The sequence below is a fragment of the Rhinoraja longicauda genome, chromosome 12, assembly GCF_053455715.1.
Source record: "Rhinoraja longicauda isolate Sanriku21f chromosome 12, sRhiLon1.1, whole genome shotgun sequence".
Classification (NCBI taxonomy): domain Eukaryota; kingdom Metazoa; phylum Chordata; class Chondrichthyes; order Rajiformes; family Arhynchobatidae; genus Rhinoraja; species Rhinoraja longicauda.
The window spans coordinates 1616938-1636859 of record NC_135964.1 but is presented as its reverse complement, the minus strand read 5'-3'; the positions used below and the strand labels follow the sequence as shown (position 1 = coordinate 1636859).

The following is a 19922-nucleotide window of genomic DNA, read 5'->3' as shown; positions in this document are numbered from 1 at the left end:
TAAATGGGTTAATGTGGAGAATGTTGACGTGGTCATATATTTGACCCATGCAGTCTTTGTCATGCCAGGAGTAGTTTTGTTCAGAAATACAGCAGAGAAACAAGCACTTTGGCCCACTGAATCCATGCCGACCAACAACCATCCGTACACTAGTTCAAACATTCGGGACAATTTACAGAAGCAATTTACCTACAAACATGCACGTCGTTGGAAGGTGGGAGGAAACTGGAGCACCCGGAGAAAACCTATGTGGTCACGGGGAGAACCTATAAACTCCCTACAGACAGCACCTGTAGTCAGGATCGAACCCAGGCCTCTGGTGCTATAAGGCAGCAACTCTACCACTGTGCCAGCCATATATAGTAATAATGGCCACAGGTTTCATTGAAGTCATTGAGGGAAGATGTGGTCCTTTAGGAAAAACCCATCAAATGGATCTGACCAGATTATGATCTGGCTGCTTTAACAAGAAGAATTGATCCAATGAAGGATCTTTGACCTGAAACATTAACCGTTTCTCTTTCCACGGATGCTGCCTGATCTACTGAGTGTTTCCAGTATTTCTGTTTTTATTTCAGCTTCTCAGCACCTGCAGTATTTTTTTTTATTTTCTGGAGAACAGTGTATGTTTTATCCCAAGGCATTAAAGGATACTTAGCCAAAAAATACCTTGGTACTCAGTGGTGCAAGGAGAGTTTTGTCAATGTGGTGGGTTTTAAAGTAAAGTAGAAGTAAAAAGAAGGGTAGATATTTTTAGGAAATTTCAGAACTTAAGGACAAAGCAATTGAATGCTGCCCAACCCTAGTTAGAGGAGGTTTCTGTGGGAGAACCCGAAGACAGGAATAAACATTTTGTAATTGAACAGGTTAAGATACAAGCAGCAGTGTTTTGGATTCGGTCACATGTTATCAGGTTGGAAAATGTAAGACCACCCAGGAACAAACAAAATAGACAAGTCTTTTTTGGGAAGACTTTTTTTTGAAAGGGTTTTTAGAAATATAATCATTGTGACTTATTGTACTTATTGCACTTATCTATTACCTCTGGACTTGTGTACTATGTATGGTTCCTGGACAACTAGTGCATCAAATTTAAAATTCATGTTCAAATCTCCTTATGTTCCCATCTTTTTCTATTTGTGTGACCTCCCCTGTCCTGAGGCCCGATGAAAACTCCGCTGTCTAGCTCTAGATTTCTGTGACTCCAAACCCCTTTTCTCTCTAACCTATCATCAACACTTAGACTTCAGAGTCTGGAATGTTATTATGTTGGTCTTATGACAGTCCATCTCCAACTTATTGTGAAATAACTGTTAATATTGAGTACATTTTTAGCCAACGCTATCACCTTTGGTGTTAATTTTAGTCTGTTACGATTCTGTAAAGTATTTTGGAATGTTTCTTTGTATTAGAAGTGTGAAATAAATGCCAGCTTCTTTGCACTCTGACTGATGCAGCTGTACAACTAACCTCCAGAAGGAGTGTTAAAGATGGTTTGCATTACTTTGAAGAAAATCTGAGGAATTCATCTGTATTCTGGTCAGCTTTATAATAATAATAATAATAATGCATTACATTTATATAGCGCTTTTCATATACTCAAAGACGCTTTACAGGGATTTAGAGAACATAGGGAAATGCATAAATAGATAAATAAGTAAATAAGTAAACGAACAGAGAAAGGAGACAGAAGGTGAGGTGACCTTCAGTGGTTGAAGGCAGTACTGAACAGGTGAGACTTCAGTGATGTTTTGAATGTGGTGAGTGTGGAGGAGTCTCTAACGGTTTGGGGTAGTGAGTTCCATAGGGTGGGAGCAGCGATGGAGAAAGCCCTGTCCCCCCAGGATCTGAGTTTGGTCCGGATGTGGGGGGATAGGAGATTGGCAGCAGCAGAGCGGAGGGTGCAGGTGGGAGTATGCCTGTGGAGGAGGTCGGTCAGGTAGGATGGGGCCAGGTTATGGAGGGCTTTGTAGGTTATGAGGAGGATTTTGTACTGGATTCTCTGGGGGATGGGGAGCCATTTATCCCTCAATCAAATGGCTAGCACAAATCATTCAGTTGCTGTCACGTGATAGTTCATGAACTCCAAAGACGTACAGGTATGTAGGTTAATTGACTGTGTAAATGTAAAAATTGTCCCTAGTGGGTGTCGGATAGTGTTAATGTGCGGGGATCGCTGGGCGGCGCGGACTTGGTGGGCCGAAAAGGCCTGTTTCCGCGCTGTATATATATGATATGATATGATATGATATCTGTTGTGCACCTGGTGGTTTTGCTTTACCTATATTCCAACAGTGGCTTTACATTTCAAAACCTTATTGGTTGGAAAAAGCCCAAGGCTCAGAAAGATCTTACGGAGGCAGGTCCATTTTTTAAGAACTGGTGCAAGACACAACTGTTTTTGAACTTGAGATACATTTTTAATGCTGCTCTTATTCAACAAATAATTCAGTTAAATTGCCAGAGGCCTCCAATGCTGTGGGACTCTCTCTCTTCATTTATCTTGCTGGTTGGGTTCAGATTCACTGCCAGCAGAGAATGCCGGTTGAATGCAACTAAAACCTTTTACATTGAAGCAGATGATGAAAGGTGATGGACACTGCCCGGTCCATCATGGGTACTGACCTCCCCACAATCAAAGGTTCAGCCTCCACCATCCCAGCCATGCTTTTATTTCACTCCTGTCATTGGGAAGAAGGTATTGGAGTCTGCAAAACATGACCTCCAGGTTCAGGAACAGCGTGTGCTCAACAACCAACACTTCAAATACCAACTAAACTCCAAATTATGAACTGTCTTGGTTGCACTTGGCACTTTGGGATTTTGTTTTGTTTTGAACTAATATTGGATTAAAAAAAAATTATTAAACTTTTTGTTTGATTTATGATGTTATCTATTGAGTATAGATTACAGACCTGCTCTGTTGCTGCTCATTGTTCCATTTGGTACATATGACAATTAAACACTTGACTTTCTTCACCTTCTCCAGTGAGTAAATTGTAAGGCGTAATTTGGCATATTCCTGTTCCCTGAGGTTGGTGGACGTGGTGGACCAATGGTGTTTGCAGGTCCACCATTGAACGTCCTATCTGTTTTGGAGTTTCTTTAAGCCATAGTGTAACTGCTGGAGTTATGAAGAGAGCATTGAGAGCTGGCAAGATAATTAAATTATTTCTTGAATCAGAGCTGCATCATAGATTTCTTGCAATGCAACTGTCTTTTTTTTCTGTTCTCAAAATAACCTAGAATTCACTCTAGGATGGATGTTATGTTCTGTCAGCCTGCCTTCTTCTGTATTGTTTTTTTGCGATATTGACCAAATTGGATACACATTCTTCGTAACTTCTCTGATTTTCTTAATTTATTTTGCTACGGTCCACTGCCCATCTGGAAATAACCTTGCCACTTATGTCCATTTCATTTTTACACAGAAAATCCAGTCTGATTTGACTAGTCACGAGATCAGTCTGGAAGAAATGAAGAGAAGAATCCAAGGTCCAGATGCTGTTGGTCAGAGCAAGTCTGCTGGGAGAGTCCTGTCCCAAATTGACATAGCCCAGGTGATTTTCAGTATCTACCAGCGCCCGAATGTTTCAATTTGTCACATGTACAACTGCACAGTGAAATTCTTTTTACATATTTACACATACGGGCGCCGCCATGTTTTGCCGCCATATCCAAAGTCCAAAGTCCGATCCGTCCACGCGCTCAATTTACAGGAGCAGTTCCCGATCTCGGTAAGCCACAGGCCGTCTCCCTCGACCTCCTCAGGTGGTCTTCGCTGTCCAACGGGCCTTCAGGCGCGGGCACCACCGACCGCCAAGCCTTTTGCCACGGCACCTTGGGAAGGCCTCTGCCGCGCGTCCCCTCTAAATGTTGGTGTCAAGTTTGTTGACATTGCTCAAATTAGTTCATACTGAAACCTATGAGCATTTCAACAGCATTTAGGGCGGCACGGTGGAGCAGCAGTAGAGTTGCTGCCTTACTGTGAATGCAGCGCCGGAGACCCAGGTTCCATCCCGACTACGGGTGCCGTTTTTTACGGAGTTTGTACATTCTCCCCGTGACCTGCGTGGGTTTTCTCCGAGATCTTCGGTTTGCTCCCACACTCCAAAGACGTACAGGTTAATTGGCTTGGTAAATGTAAAAATTGTCCCTAGTGGGTGTAGGATAGTGTTAATGTGTTTGGACCCGGTGGGCCGAAAGGGCCTGTTTCCGCACTGTATCTCTAAACTAAACTAAACTAAACTAAACTAAACTAAACTAAACTAAACAGCAGTAGCATGAAGTAACAGTTTTTAATATCCAATTCACTAAAATGGCATGTTGAAAAACAGTGATGGTATTAACCTCTTTTGTAAACAGGAGATTGACCAGGACATCTCCTCATTATGTTCATGCAGGTCAACCTGTGACATTGGAAACTCACTAAAAAAAAGTGTGCACTGCTTTGGTGCTGTTAATTTTCAAACATTTTCTATGTCCTCTCATTTAGAAAAATGAACATCTAGTAAAATCCACCGTGTCAATTGGTTACGTAAGATATTTTATTCTTATCTGTTGACTCAGGACTTACAAAGGTCACCCACCCTGCCTTGTACGTCCAGAAACGTAAACACAACCAAAAGGCTACTGATGATATCATATTTTATCAACCAAAAATCATTAATCAATTATTTACAATAATAGTTCAATAGTCTTTTATTGTCACGTGTACCCTGAGGTACAGTGAAATATATACAATACTAAAAAATTCAAAACAAAGCCCACCACCATAGTACAAGTAAAACAAATATTCTTAATTGACTATTTCCCCATCCTTGTCAAGGATGCATTCCACACCCCACCGTGCCCAGCGGCCCCAGAAATCCCCCAGGGGGCCCGTGGACAGTGCCTAGTCCCTCTCTAAAACTACCCGGATAGGCAGCTGGCTCGGGCAGAGCCCTCTTCCGCCTGGCGCCGTGACTCACGGATGTTCAGCTTGGCCAGGCCCAGGAGCAACCCAACCAGGACATCTTCAGTCCTACCCTCTCCCTCACGCACAGGGTGCCCAAAGATGAGGATGGTGGGTGGGAAATGCAGCCAGAAGGCAAGGAGCAGCCCCTTTAGATATTGGAACAGGGGCTGCAACCTCACACACTCCATGTACACGTGGTACACAGACTCACACACTCCATGTACACGTGGTACACAGACTCACACACTCCATGTACACGTGGTACACAGACTCTTCCAGCCTGCAAAAGTGGCAGGCAGCTGGCGAGTCTGTGAACCGCGAGAGAAACAGGTTTCAGGGGGCTCCTTGGTGCAGTACCCTCCACCCCAGGTCCACAATGGAGAGGGGCAGAATCCCTGCTAAGATTCCTGAATCTCGCGATCGGAAGGCAACACCGACTGCTATTTTCTGTCCGGACGGTGGACCAGGGCGAGGAGGTGCAGGGTGTGGAGGAGGAGCTGGTACAGGACACGCCTCCCTGCGTCTCGGAGGGAGATGAAGGGTGTCGAGGAAGGGCGGCTCAGGTTGTGTGGGACCGGCTCCCGATAAGGATTTTGGTGCCTGGGTCCGACGAGTACTTCTGGCTGAGCGGAGGTTTGCTCAGCAGCGAATACTCCTCAAGTTTGAGCCCCCCCAACACCCTGTGGGCTGGGACAAGGGCCGGCCGCTCTCATGACTGGGCCGTCGCCCTCCGCCAGCAGGGGGAACCCCGGTCAACGGCAACCAAGTTCCCGACTCTCAGCAGGTCCCGGTAGAAGCTGAGCATCCTCTCCAGGACAGCATGGCTCAAGCCCACCGCCGGTATCCGCGTACCTCCTTGAAGGCAGCAGCCCCCTTGGAAAAAGTGCATTGCCAACACGTGCCACCTGGGAGGATCTGATGACATCGTGACTCACACTAAGTTCCACTCGCCCATCTCATCTCTCCTTTCTGACATGAGAATACCAGATGGTAACTCAAATTTCACTGTACCTTAATTGGTACATGTGACGATACCTTGATAGGTGCTGGAATAGGCCAGCCAGCCCCTCAGGCCTGCCTCATCATTCAGTACGATTATATCTGATCTCCCAGAGACGTCAACTCCTCTATTCAATTCCCAATTTGCCCTCACCTCCCTGATCTTTCAAAAAATGTAGCTATTCTTTCTTTAAACACCTCCAGTCACCTCGCCTCACAAGCCAACAGGGTAGGGAATTCCTGAGATTCTTCACCCTCTGTGAGAAGAAATTCTTTGATACCTTGGTTTTAAATGACTGCCCACTTTCTAACTCTGAACAATGATCCGTTATTATCATCTGGGATAATCCACGGTATGCAAAGAGCCGCCACATAAAGGGCGTTGACAAAGTTACAACCGTCCCCAATGATCCCCCTTTGTTCTCTGCAGCCCCCCACTGCGGCCCCCCACTGCACCCCCCCACTGCGGGTCCCCCATTGTTCTCTGCAGCCCCCCACTGCGGGTGTCTCCCTTTGTTCTCTGCGGCCCCCCACTGCAGCCCCCCACTGCAGGTCCCCCTTTGTTCTCTGCGGCCCCCCACTGCGGGTGTCTCCCTTTGTTCTCTGCAGCCCCCCACTGCGGCCCCCCACTGCGGGTGTCCCATTGTTCTCTGCAGCCCCCCACTGCGGGTGTGTCCCTTTGTTCTCTGCAGCCCCCCACTGCGGCCCCCCACTGCGGGTGTCCCATTGTTCTCTGCAGCCCCCCACTGCAGCCCCCCACTGCGGGTGTCCCATTGTTCTCTGCAGCCCCCCACTGCAGCCCCCCACTGCGGGTGTGTCCCTTTGTTCTCTGCGGCCCCCCACTGCAGCCCCCCACTGCGGGTGTCCCATTGTTCTCTGCAGCCCCCCACTGCAGCCCCCCACTGCGGGTGTGTCCCTTTGTTCTCTGCGGCCCCCCACTGCGGCCCCCTACTGCAGCCCCCCACTGCGGAACCCCCTTTGTTCTCTGCAGCCCCCCACACTGCGGGTCCCCCCCACTGCAGGTCCCCCTTTGTTCTCTGCGGCCCCCCACTGCGGGTCCCCCTTTGTTCTCTGCGGCCCCCCACTGCAGCCCCCCACTGTGGGACCCCCTTTGTTCTCTGAAGCCCCCCACTGCGGGACCCCCTTTGTTCTCTGCACCCCCCCACTGCGGGACCCCCTTTGTTCTCTGCACCCCCCCACTGCAGGACCCCCTTTGTTCTCTGCACCCCCCCACTGCGGGACCCCCTTTGTTCTCTGCAGCCCCCCACTGCAGGACCCCCTTTGTTCTCTGCACCCCCCCACTGCGGGACCCCCTTTGTTCTCGGCGGCGGACGGACCTCCAGTACTCTTGTGGCCCGTCTGATCACCGTCCCCTCCTTTGAAATTCTCCCATTAGTGAATCCATCTCGATATCCATCCTACCACGCTCCCTTAGAATTAATGTGATCTAATCATCATTCCTCATACTTCTGAACAAAGAATACACATTTAACTTTTCTCTCCATTTGTGAAACGATAACCTCACATTCCACAAATTAGCTGCGTAAATCTCCACTGGCCGTCTCTCTTGCCAACATACCCTTTCTGAAATAACCTGACCAAAACGGTGCACAGTGCTCCATGTGTGGCCTCACCAGCACCATGTCCCAATAACGCTTCCCTATTTCTAAACTTCCACCTTCCTGCAATAAAGATGGAAATGTGATTTGCATTCCTAACTACTTCCTCTATTTGCATGTTTACTTTTTGCACTTAATGCATAAGGACATCTGGAAACTCATTTGTAATGATCTATCTTTTGATTCCTCCTCACACTTTCCAGTGTTAAACTCCCATTTGTTCATCTTTACCTACTCGTAATTCACCTCCCGATATCTTCTTGCAGGGTCCAAGTGTGTTCATTGCAGCATGTACTCCCATCTATATTTTTGTCATCAACCAACTCGGATACCTTACACTCTGCCCTCCTGCAAGTTACTAATTCAGATAGGAAATTATAGACCAGATCTTATGGCACTCCATTGATGATATCCTGCTAGGTTTTTTTTAGATTTAGAGATACAGCGCGGAAACAGCCCCTTCGGCCCAACAAGTCCGCGCCGCCCAGCGATCCCCGCACATTAACACTATCCTGCACACACTAGGGACAATTTGTACGTCTTTTGGAGTGTGGGAGGAAACCGAAGATCTGGGAGAAAACCCACGCAGGTCACGGGGAGAATGTACAAACTCCGTACAGATGGCGCCCGTAGTCAGGATGGAACCTGAGTCTCCGGCGCTGCATTCGCTGTAAGGCAGCAACTCTACCGCTGCGCCACCGTGCCGCCCATGACTCATGTATTCGGACTCATCCACTACTTTGTGATAATCTACTTTCAATCCTGTAAAGACACTTCCCTGAGTGAAACCCAGTAAGCTAACAGCTACATTTAAAAATATTTATCCTTGCGTTCACCTGATTTAATATAAAAATTGTTTTGCAAGCCATCAGCTGCAATGCTACTGTTTTCTGTGCTTCTCCAATTCTGGTCTCCTGACTGTCACCGATTTCCATCTTCCAGATATAGGTTGCTCGATCTTCAGCTGTTTTGGCCCAAAGGTGTAGAATTCTCTCATTCACATTTTCAGGCACTTTGCTCTCTATCCTGTATTTAATTTGCCGGTCTAATATTCCATCCTATCCCTGTGTGTTGAATGTGGTCAAACCAAGCTCTGTGAGGCGTCTTTGCCCATCTTTCTCATGGGCACTATGTAAATGCAAGTCATTGTTTATTACAGCCTATTTGACAAATTACAGTTTATGTACAGTAATGGCAGCACAGTGGCACAGCAGTAGAGTTGCTGCCTTACAGAGCTTGCAGCGCCAGAGACCCAGGTTCGATCCCGACTATGGGTGCTGTCTTTACTCCCGTGACCGCGTTTATTTTCTCCGAAATCTTTAGTTTCCTCCCACACTGCAAAGATGTAAAGGTTTGTGGTTTAATTGGCCTGGTTAGTGTGTTAATTGTCCCCAGTGTGGGTAGGATAGTGTTAATGTGCGGCGATCGCAAGTCGGTGCGGACACGGTGGGCAGTAGAGCCTGTTTCTGCGCTGTATCTCTAAACTAAACTAAATAAATAAATTAAGATATTTGTCTGAGAGAATACAAGGAAGATTATTTGTAAATGTGGAAAGTAATGCATGAAAAATTAGAAACTTTCTGTATAATCCAAAATGTCTTGTGATTACTTGGTGTGAAAATGTGAAGTCTTAGGCTTTTTATCATAGTGAAAGAAAATAACTGCAGATGCTGGTACAAATCGAAGGTATTTATTTCACAAAATGCTGGAGTAACTCAGCAGGTCAGGCAGCATCTCAGGAGAGAAGGAATGGGTGACGTTTCAGGTCGAGACCCTTCTTCAGACTGATGTCAGGGGGGCGGGACAAAGGAAGGATATAGGTGGAGACAGGAAGATAGAGGGAGATCTGGGAAGGAGGAGGGGAAGGGAGGGACAGAGGAACTATCTAAAGTTGGAGAAGTCGATGTTCATACCGCTGGGCTACAAACTGCCCAGGCGAAATATGAGGTGCTGTTCCTCCAATTTCCGGTGGGCCTCACTATGGCACTGGAGGAGGCCCATGACAGAAAGGTCAGACTGGGAATGGGAGGGGGAGTTGAAGTGTTCGGCCACCGGGAGATCAGATTGGTCAATGCGGATCGAGCGCGGGTGTTGAGCGAAGCGATCGCCGGGCCTGCGCTTGGTTTCGCCAATGTAAATAAGTTGACATCTAGAGCAGCGGATGCAATAGATGAGAATTTCTCCTGTTACTACCTAAACTGTTACATTTATTCACCGGGGATCCACATCTACAGACTGCTGTAGCAGCTTCACGTGAAGGGATAACTGGTTATTGCCTCCGAATCTACATAAGTTCTTGCTTGGGATTTGGGCTTAAAAAGCAATCTGTGGGTAATGTTCCACACACTGGAGGAGGCCCATGACAGAAAGGTCAGACTGGGAGTGGGAGGGGGAGTTGAAGTGCTCAGCCACCGGGAGATCAGTTTGGTTAAGGCGGACTGAGCGAAGGTGTTGAGCGAAACGATCGCCGAGCCTGCGTTTGGTTTCGCCGATATTAGGCTTTTTATCATGATCACTTCAAATTGAAAATCAGTCACAGTCTGATGTAAGTGAGAGACCTATTTCTCTGTGCAGTTCTCTAGTGATTTCATGGTTTACAGATGAGTAATGTCCAAGATGTCTCAATGGCAGACATGAAATTGAAAGATGCAGTGCAAACTTTTCGTATTCACCAGTTGCCTTCCTGTGCTTGTCATTTCAATAATGCTGAGTAGATCATTTTGTATGCTAATTTTTTTTTGTAAATTGGCCACAAAAGACTTCTGATTGATATCTTGGGCAGCAAACTAATGGTTCCCACACAGTGCTGAGCACCATTAAAATGTATAAACTGCTTCTAAATAAACATAAGTCACATGAATAATGAAGTGTATTATGAATATATAGAATTGGCTGGTTTCATTTTAACAATTGAGCTACTATGTCTGAGAGCTATGAAATGCAAACATGGGGCTCTACTCTTCTGTTAGATCCAAAAAGTAGGAATCTGATGTTTTTTTTAAAAATTAGCGTGTAAAGAAAAAAAGGACTAGACAAGCCAGATGCAGGAAAAATGTTCCCAATGTTGGTGGAGTCCAGAATCAGGGGCCACAGTTTAAGAATGAAGGGGAGGCCATTTAAAACTGAGGTGAGAAGCAACTTTTTCACCCAGAGAGTTGTGAATTTGTGGAATTCTCTGCCACAGAAGGCAGTGGAGGCCAATTCACTGGATGAATTTAAAAGATAATTAGATAGAGCTCTAGGGGCTAGTGGAATCAAGGGATATGGGGAGAAGGCAGGCACAGGTTACTGATTGTGGATGATCAGCCATGATCACAATGAATGGTGGTGCTGGATCGAAGGGCCAAATGGCCTCCTGCACCTATTTTCTATGTTACTATGTTTCTGCAAATTGCAATGTTAATTCTTAATATTCAACTTGCAAGTAAACATCAAAATTAATGCTTGTTCTACTGGGCCACATGTGAAATGGAATAAAAGCTGAAGGCCTCCTCATTATAAAGAAGTTATAAAGAAGTGATTTCAAATTTTCCTTTCCCTGTTTGTAGGTTGATTTAATTACTTGTGAACACAGGAAGACTGCCATATTTTTGTCTGCCATCATTTGTTCCAATGGATAGATTGGAATTCCCACTTAGTTCAAATATACGCACACCTTTTTGATCTGAGGCATTCAAGTTTTTAATTTGACCTGGCAAACAATTTTTTGGAAAGCAGGCAAATGTACATGGAAAACTGATTTGTCCATGTATGCAAGTACTCATGGTGCAGTTTTAGAGTCCTAAAGATCAGCTTATATATCATAAGATAGTCACAAATTGCTGGAGTGATTCAGTGGGTCAGGCAGCATCTCTGGATAGAAGGAATGGGTGACATTTCAGGATGAGACCCTTCTTCAGACTGAATCGGGGGGGGGAGAGGGAGATACAGAGATAAGGAAATTTAAGGTGTGAAACAAGACAAAGGGGATGAGGATCATGGAAAATGTAGAATATCTCATTGTTAACTAGGAGAAAGTAACAACACAGCAAACAACATGTAGGCTCATGTTCCATCCTGGTTCTGTGCTGCTTTATTGCTCTGATGCGGAACTTGCGATCGGATCTTCCCATAGATGAATGGAGGCAATTTCATGAGTTTATTTTGCAGTAAAAACTGGCTCTTGGGTATCTTAACTGCTTCTTTACTGCTTCAAAGGCTGATTGGCACCCAGAAGAGACAATATTAAACAGGAAAATGTATTAATCTGCTCGTAACAGCCATCACCACCATGATATTGCTTCGTTAAAAAGCAGCGTGCAGCGCTGTTTAAATATCCCATTCCAGTAAATATACATGTTCTGATTATGAATGCCAAGGTTAACAATAAAGGAATAATTATTATGGATTTTTTTTTTACACAGTCTTCTGTGAAAACTTGGGCATTTGATAAATCTTACGAGCGGGTCTGCCACTGGGGTTCTAACAAAATTAGAATTTAAAATCAGGCGCAGTATTCTTTATGATCTTTGGAGTGACCGCATTCTTCCACGACTGTTCTGTGTGGCTTTGTGCTCCCCACAAGCAGAGCGTTGCTTTTTTAAACTCAGCCTGACTTGTGACTCGATCCGACTGCCTGCAATCTTTCTGCAACATTTATATCTTTCCCTGAGCAGGGTCCCTAATACACATAAAATAAATCACACTTTCCTTGGATTCTTTGAACTCGCTGCAGTTTCATCTGAAGAGACTGAAATGGTACACAATTTAAATTTAAATGCAATTGTTCCTATTTTGATCTTTAATTGATCTTTGAATTGATACGTAAAACCTCTGTGTTGTTGATCTGTCCCCCCTCCCCTGAAACAGAAGCAAATATCGGCTGTTCAAATAGTTTTCAGAATCATGGCAGACACCCCATTTTTTTCATTTGATGCTTTGTATTTATAATGAATAAAAGGGTAGCTTGTGTTATATTTGTCATGTAAACCATCATTTGTCCATTGTTTCGGTCTTTGTTGTGGTTCATGGTGCTCCATTGTGGCCAATACCAGTAGATTAAAATGGAACATAATCTATGGACTCAAAAATAAAACTAGTTCTGACATGGTTTTTACCTCTAACTTATTGGGTGTCCCTTCATCGCACCTCTCTACCGTTACTGTGCTCCACGTTTTTGGTTCCATGTTGTCCTAGTCCCTCTGTTTTTTGGCGTCTATGCATTTCCCCATTTCTGATCCACTCTCTCTCACCCTCACCCCCACACCCTCACCCCCACACCCTCACCTGCTCTGACCGCCTCTCTCTCACACACAGTCCATAACCTCCTCTGTTTGACCCTCTCTCTCTGTCTGTGACCCCACTCCTCTCTCCCACCCTCACGTCGACCCCCACCCTTGCGCCCACACTCTCACACACTCCGATGCCCTCTCTCTCTCACACAGTCCATAACCCCCTCTCTCTCTGTCCATGACAAACCCCCCTTGATTTGTGGTCACCTCTCTATGAATCTCACTACCTCTCTGACTCTCACTCACTCTCCTTAAGGCTCTCTCTCTTTCCCTCTTTCCTTTGCTCTCTGTCACAACATCTCTTCTGTTTTGTTTTGGAACTTTTTTCGTGTTTCCCTATATAAGTTCGAGACTTGACAACTATTCTCTTAATGTATTTGAAAAGTGTGATGTCGTGGGTGACAGAAATCCACAGGGTCCTCTCCTACCAACTTTTTAAAATATCTTTTTTTCCTGTGGATGTTCTGCTCAAGCAGATGGAGAGGAGTTATTTCAGCTGCTGATTCTCAGTTGGAAATTTGTTCAACTCTTATGTTTTCGTTTGTGCTGCCCTTCTGTTTTGATCCCCAGAGAAAGCTGCAGGATGTTTCCACCAAGTTCAGATTGTTCCAGAAGCCTGCAAATTTTGAGCAGCACCTGTTGGAGTGCAAAAGACTCCTAGATGAGGTGAAATCGGAACTACACCTCTTGGAGACGAGCAGTGTGGAGCCAGAATACGTTCAGAACCAGCTGGATCATTGCATGGTACCTGTTTATATTTATTTCCCAAGACTTTGAAGTCCATTGAATGCCAAAAACGTTCTATTTGATATAAAGTGCTGAAGTAACTCAGCGGGCCAAACATCGTCACTGGAGAACATCGATAAGCAATGCTCTGGGTTGCGAACCCTTCTTCAAAACTGGGTGGAGATGGTAACTACAGGTGGAGCATAAAATGGGATCAGTGTAGAGGAAGGACTGGTGATTAGCGCAGATGGACACAAAGTGCTGGAGTAACTCTGTGGGTCAGGCAGAGTCTCTGGAGAAAAAGGATGGATGATGTTTCGGGTCGGAAATCCTTCTTCAGTCTGAAGAAGGGTCCCAACTCAAAATGTCACCATCCTTCTTCCCCAGAGATGCTGCCTGACCCACTGGGTTACTCCAGCACTTTGTGTCTATCTTTGGTAAACGGCAGCACCTGCAGTTCTTTGTTTCTGCATGAGTGCAGATGGATCCTGTGTTTTATCCCCTGGCTGTATTTCTTTTGACAATAGATTTGTACCTGCTGATCCAATAAAAAGCTGATTTAATCACAGTCGGCATTATGTTAATCAGTTCCAAGATGATTAAATAAGTAACAAGTGCTGAAATTCTTTTTGGCGGTGAAAGAAACTGAATAATTGATAATTGACTATAATAAAGAAAATTAATTGACAAACAGCAAACTTAGTATGCAATGGAAGAACCTTTTGGAATAGTCTGAGGCAATTATATTTACCAAATCAGCCCTGTTATAATATTTCAAAATCTCAACATCCTGGCTAATTATATACAATAATTCCCTGGATATGTATATCATTATTACGAAGGACTATTAATACAAATTGGTTCAATGGCTTTCCCATGCAGCTTCACAAAACTATTAACCTGTTTATAAAAGGTCAAGAATTATTTCCTTTATTACACTAGCTTCTAAATTAGAGTTCCTTAAAATTATAAACATTATAACAGTGGAAATTTCACCCACATCAGAGCAAACCTCTTTTTTTGTAAATCAACGTTGTACTGTGAACTTTGATAACTGAAACGTGGCTGGGATTTCATCGTCAAGTTCACTAAAATGTGCAGATTTAAATTGTCACAAGACATGGAAATTTGTTGTCCGACAACATCTATTTAGGTAGTGGAGGAAACACACATAGTGCTGAGGTAACTCAGTGGGTCAGACAGCATTCCTGCAGGATATGGAAAGGTAACGTTTTGGGATTGGGACCTTTAGTTGAATATACTTAAAATAATTCCCAGTGGCTGAGTGTATTAAGGAAAGGGAAGGGGAGAGTGTTGGATCATACAGAAAGTTGGGGTGTGGAGTTGGCAGAGTGGCGTGCTACTGCCTCACAGCTTCTGCAACCCCACTTTAATCGTCACTTCAGGAGGTGTCTCTGGCATTAACACTGTCTCTCTGTGAGGATGCGGGTTTCCTCCAGTGTTTTTTGACTTCTACCCACATTCCCGTTTGGGGTTAGTTGACTATGGTCTGAATTGGCCCAAGTGCAGGTGGTTGGCTGGGGAATTAGAAGGCACCTGAGAGGCAAGAGACCACGGGAAAATAGATCGGAGACGTGACTGATGGAAGTGCTCTGAAAACCAGCATACATATAACATATAACATATAACAACTACAGCATGGAAACAGGCCTGTCTGGCCCTACCAGTCCACGCCGACCATTCTCCCTGACCTAGTCTCATCTACCTGCACTCAGACCATAACCCTCCAATCCCCTCCTATCCATATACCTATCCAATTTACTCTTAAATAATAAAATCGAGCCAGCCTCCACCACTTCCACCGGAAGCCCATTCCATACAGCCACAACCCTCTGAGTAAAGAAGTTCCCCCTCATGTTACCCCTAAACCTTTGTCCCTCAATTCTGAAGCTATGTCCCCTTGTTGGAATCTTCCCCACTCTCAAAGGGAAAAGCCTACCCACGTCAACTCTGTCCGTCCCTCTCAAAATTTAAAAAACCTCTATCAAGTCCCCCCTCAACCTTCTACGCTCCAAAGAATAAAGACCCAACCTGTTCAACCTCTCTCTGTAGCCTAAGTGCTGAAACCCAGGCAACATTCTAGTAAATCTCCTCTGTACCCTCTCCATTTTGTCGACATCCTTCCTATAATTTGGCGACCAGAACTGCACACCATACTCCAGATTTGGCCTCACCAATGCCCTGTACAATTTCAACATTACATCCCAACTTCTATACTCGATGCTCTGATTTATAAAGGCAAGCATACCAAACGCCTTCTTCACCACCCTATCCACATGAGATTCCACCTTCAGGGAACAATGCACAGTTATTCCCAGATCCCTCTGTTCCACTGCATTCCTCAATTCCCTACCATTTACCCTGTACGTCCTATTTTGATTTGTCCTACCAAAATGCAGCACCTCACACTTATCAGCATTAAACTCCATCTGCCATCTTTCAGCCCACCCTTCCAAAAGGCCCAAGTCTCTCTGTAGACTTTGAAAATCTACCTCACTATCAACTACTCCACCTATCTTAGTATCATCTGCATATTTACTAATCCAATTTGCTAATCCAATTTACTAATCCAATTTGCCACACCACATGCGATAGGCTGGATGGTCTCTTTTCTATGGCATAAGAAAATATAAGAATAGAAGTGTGAAAGAAATAGAAGGAATGATGGGCCTTTCAGTCACTTGTGGTCCCACAGCCATTCAATGAGATCACCAACCGTCGTGAAGGTTTTCTACACGAATCCCATAATTTTTTATTCCCTCAATGAAGAAAAATCAATCTTTCTCTTGAATAGATGTTAACGAGCCTCCACAGCATTATTGTGCTGAGAATTCCAAAGACATAAATTCATAAGTTCTAGGAGCAGAATTTGGCCATTCGGCCCATCAAACCTACTCTGTGATTCAGTCATGGCTGATCTATCCTTCCCTCTCAACCCCATTCTTCTGCCTTCTCCCCATAACCCCTGACACCCTTACTAATCAAGAATCTGATAATCTCTGCCGTAAAAATATCCATTGACGGCCTCCACAGCCCTCTGTGACAATGAATTCCACAGACTCACCACCCTCTGACTAAAGAAATTCCTCCTCATCCCCTTTCTAAAGGTACTTCCCTTTATTTTGAGGCTGTGACCTCTGGTCCTCGACTCTCCCACTAGTGGAAACATCCTCTCCACATCCACTCTATCCAGGCCTTTCGCCATTCGGTAGGTTTCAATGAGGTTTCCCCCTCATCCTTCTTACACTTCTCAACCTCAAGAAGAGGAAATGTCTCCTCATCTCTGCCTTGAAATGCTATCGACTCACTTTAAGAGTGTGATCCCCGATACTAAATCAGGAGAGATTGCCGTGATGAGACCCACCAAAATGTTGTATATTTCATTCAAATATACCCCTCATTCTTCTGAACTCTCTCAGCATTGGGCAAACCCTCCTACTCTTGGGATAATCTGGTTAATCTGTGTTTCACTTCCATCATATATATATGGGAAAGTGACACCGATAAAAGTTCACCATTATCTTATTGAAAGGCAAAGTAGATGCAAGGGACTGAATGACCCGCTCATACTACTTTTTCTTAGTTTCATATAAATGAATATAACGAGGGTCCTATTTCAATGGGAAGTTTTCCAGTGAGTTAGTTCTTGAGCAAAACAAGTGTAGCATAACATTGGTATTCAAACATACGTCCAAAGTATTTTGTGTAGGAAGGAACTGCAGATGCTGGTTTACACCAAAAATATACACAAAATGCTGGAGTAACTCAGTGGGACAGGCAGCATCTCTGGTTAGCAGGAATGGGTGACGTTTCAGGTCTAGACCCTTCTTCAGACTGAAGTTGACCCAAAACGTCACCCATTCCTTCTCTCCAGAGATGCTGCCTGTCACACTGAGTTACCCTAGCATTTTGTGTCCACCTTCGACCAAAGTATTTCTATACATTGTCAACCTCAGTAATTAAATGAGCTAAAACCTGAAGTCAATTTACAGTTAATTCTTATAAAAAGTGGATTTGTCTTCCAAACCCACAGAATTTGATTGAACCTAATAATAAAAATGAGTTGATTTTACAATAACTGCTTAATAAGACAGCATGCCATGGGCTTTGCCAGCATTTTATTAATGCAACACCCACTGAGAGTATGATGATGCCTGAATATATTATTTCCAATTTATAGAAATTATATAAGAGTCTGAGCGAAGTGAAGTCTGATGTGGAAACGGTGATTAAAACTGGACGTCAAGTTGTACAGAAGCAGCAAACAGAGAATCCGAAAGAACTGGATGAGAGAGTGACTGCCCTGAAGATGCAGTACAATGACCTTGGATCTCAGGTCAGCGATTCAGTGCATTATCCTGCTGTGCAATTGATTGTGTGAATGTGAATGCTATGCAACCCCAGATCTTCAGGATCTTTATTCTGTTTATGTTCTTGGGTGGCACAGCGGTGGAGTTGCTGCCTCATCGCACCAGAGACCCAGGTACGATCATGATCTTAGGTTCTGTCTGTGCGGAGGTTGTACGTTCTCCCTGTGACCGCGTGGATTTTCTCTGGGTGTTCAGGTTTCCCCCCACATTCCAAAGACCTGCAGGTTAGTAGGTTGATTGGCTTCTGTAAATGTGCAGGATGCATAAGTTCATGTTATCGGAGCAGAATTAGGCCATTCGGTCCATCAAATCTACTCCGCCATTCAATCATGGCTGACCTATCTATCTTTTCCTCTCAACCCCATTCACCCGCCTTTGTCCCATTACCCTTGCAAAAGAGGGATAACGTAGCATGTGAACGGGTGATCGATGGTCAGCATGGACCCGGTGGGCCAAAAGGCCTGTTTCCATGCTGTATCTCTAAACTAAACTCACCAAGTAAGTGAAGTTGTTTTGCACTTGCAGATTTTCACATTGAACTATTTAATTTCTTTGTTCTGATTTTTGATGAAGTCAAGTCAAGTCAAGTCAATTTTACTTGTATGGCACATTTAAAAACAACCCACGTTGACCAAAGTGCTGTACATCTGTTTAGGTACTAAGGAAGAAATGAAACATACAGTAGCACACAAACATAACAGCACATACAAAACAGTTCACAGCACCTCCTCAATGGGCCTCAAACGCTAGGGAGTAGAAATAGGTTTTGAGCCTGGACTTAAAGGAGTCGATGGAGGGGGCAGTCGATGGAGGGGGCAGTCGATGAAGGTGGGACTGATTTCACATTTATTTCCCAACTGCTACTCATTGCAGTTAAAGCAGATATGCTTGTTCTTGGACACAGTGATTGTACAAATTTGTTCATCCAGGGAAGATCCCACCATCCTTTCTACCACAACATTAGGATTTGCATCTTCGTAGTTCACAGGATCTTGGCTACAGTGTGTTATTGTGAACCCGGGTTCTATCCTGACTACAAGTGCTGCCTGAACAGAATTTGTACGTTCTCCCCGTGATCTGCGTGGGTTTTCTCCAAGATCATCGCTTTCCTCCCACACTCCAAAGATGTACAGGGTTGTAGGTAATTGGCTTGACATGAAATGTAAATTGTCCCTCATGTGGGATAGTGTTAATGCGTGGAGGATCGCTGGTCCCTGTGGGCCAAAAGGCCTGTTTCTGCACCCTACCTCTAAAACTAAAAAAAACTAAACTTACAAGGAGAATGGAAAAGTGTATGTACATTTAAGGCATCTTTAGGGCAGTTTTGTACTGTTTAAACTGTACCTTTAAGGCTGATTTGTGGCATTCGTGGTCATTTGCATCAACAGGAAGATTATTGTCTTTACAGTGATCTATGAGGAGATTTAAATGACAGGCACCTCGTATTTTCTGTGGTGGTTACGATCCTGAAGAATTCAATAACACATAAATTAAACACATATATTTAAGCAGGCATAAATTTAAGGGCGTTTAAAAAAAAAAAATGACGCAGAAATTCGGTTTTGGTAATAATTAAACAAGCACGTTATTTCAGAAATGCATAAAACGATCACGTGTAAAACGTGAGGTCCCTGCATTGGCTTAAGCCTGTGAAATGACAAGTGGACAATAAATGAAAGATTTTATGCTTAATACGCATAGACCACATGAAGAGTAATGTTTCAAAGATGAATTGAATTGAAGAATATTTTGAGTTCAGTGTACCTGATGACGTTCTTTCATGATGTAAGCAACTCATGATGGCGATACAAAATGGCATATTGTTGGCATCCAATGTCAGGCATTCACAGCACAAACATAGAGCTTTCCCCTCCACTGCTGCCATCTCAGTCGAGCATTCCCTGCTGCACCACTGACATTTATTCATTTCACTCTTCTTCGATCCCGCAAAGTTCAGCAG

At 44.4% G+C, this 19922-nt stretch overlaps 1 protein-coding gene across 9 annotated transcripts in view; it reads left to right on the top strand.

The window, feature by feature from the left end:
• dmd (dystrophin) overlaps positions 1-19922 on the top strand; it is a 1595363-nt gene that overhangs the window by 612694 nt on the left and 962747 nt on the right. For 8 of the 9 annotated variants that reach the window (XM_078408870.1, XM_078408878.1, XM_078408876.1 and 5 more), the window contains exons 30-32: positions 3432-3560; positions 13416-13589; positions 17773-17928. In XM_078408870.1, the coding sequence (XP_078264996.1) occupies positions 3432-3560; positions 13416-13589; positions 17773-17928 (459 nt within the window). The remainder of the gene's footprint in view (positions 1-3431; positions 3561-13415; positions 13590-17772; positions 17929-19922) is intronic. The other variant, XM_078408877.1, reaches the window with a different exon arrangement.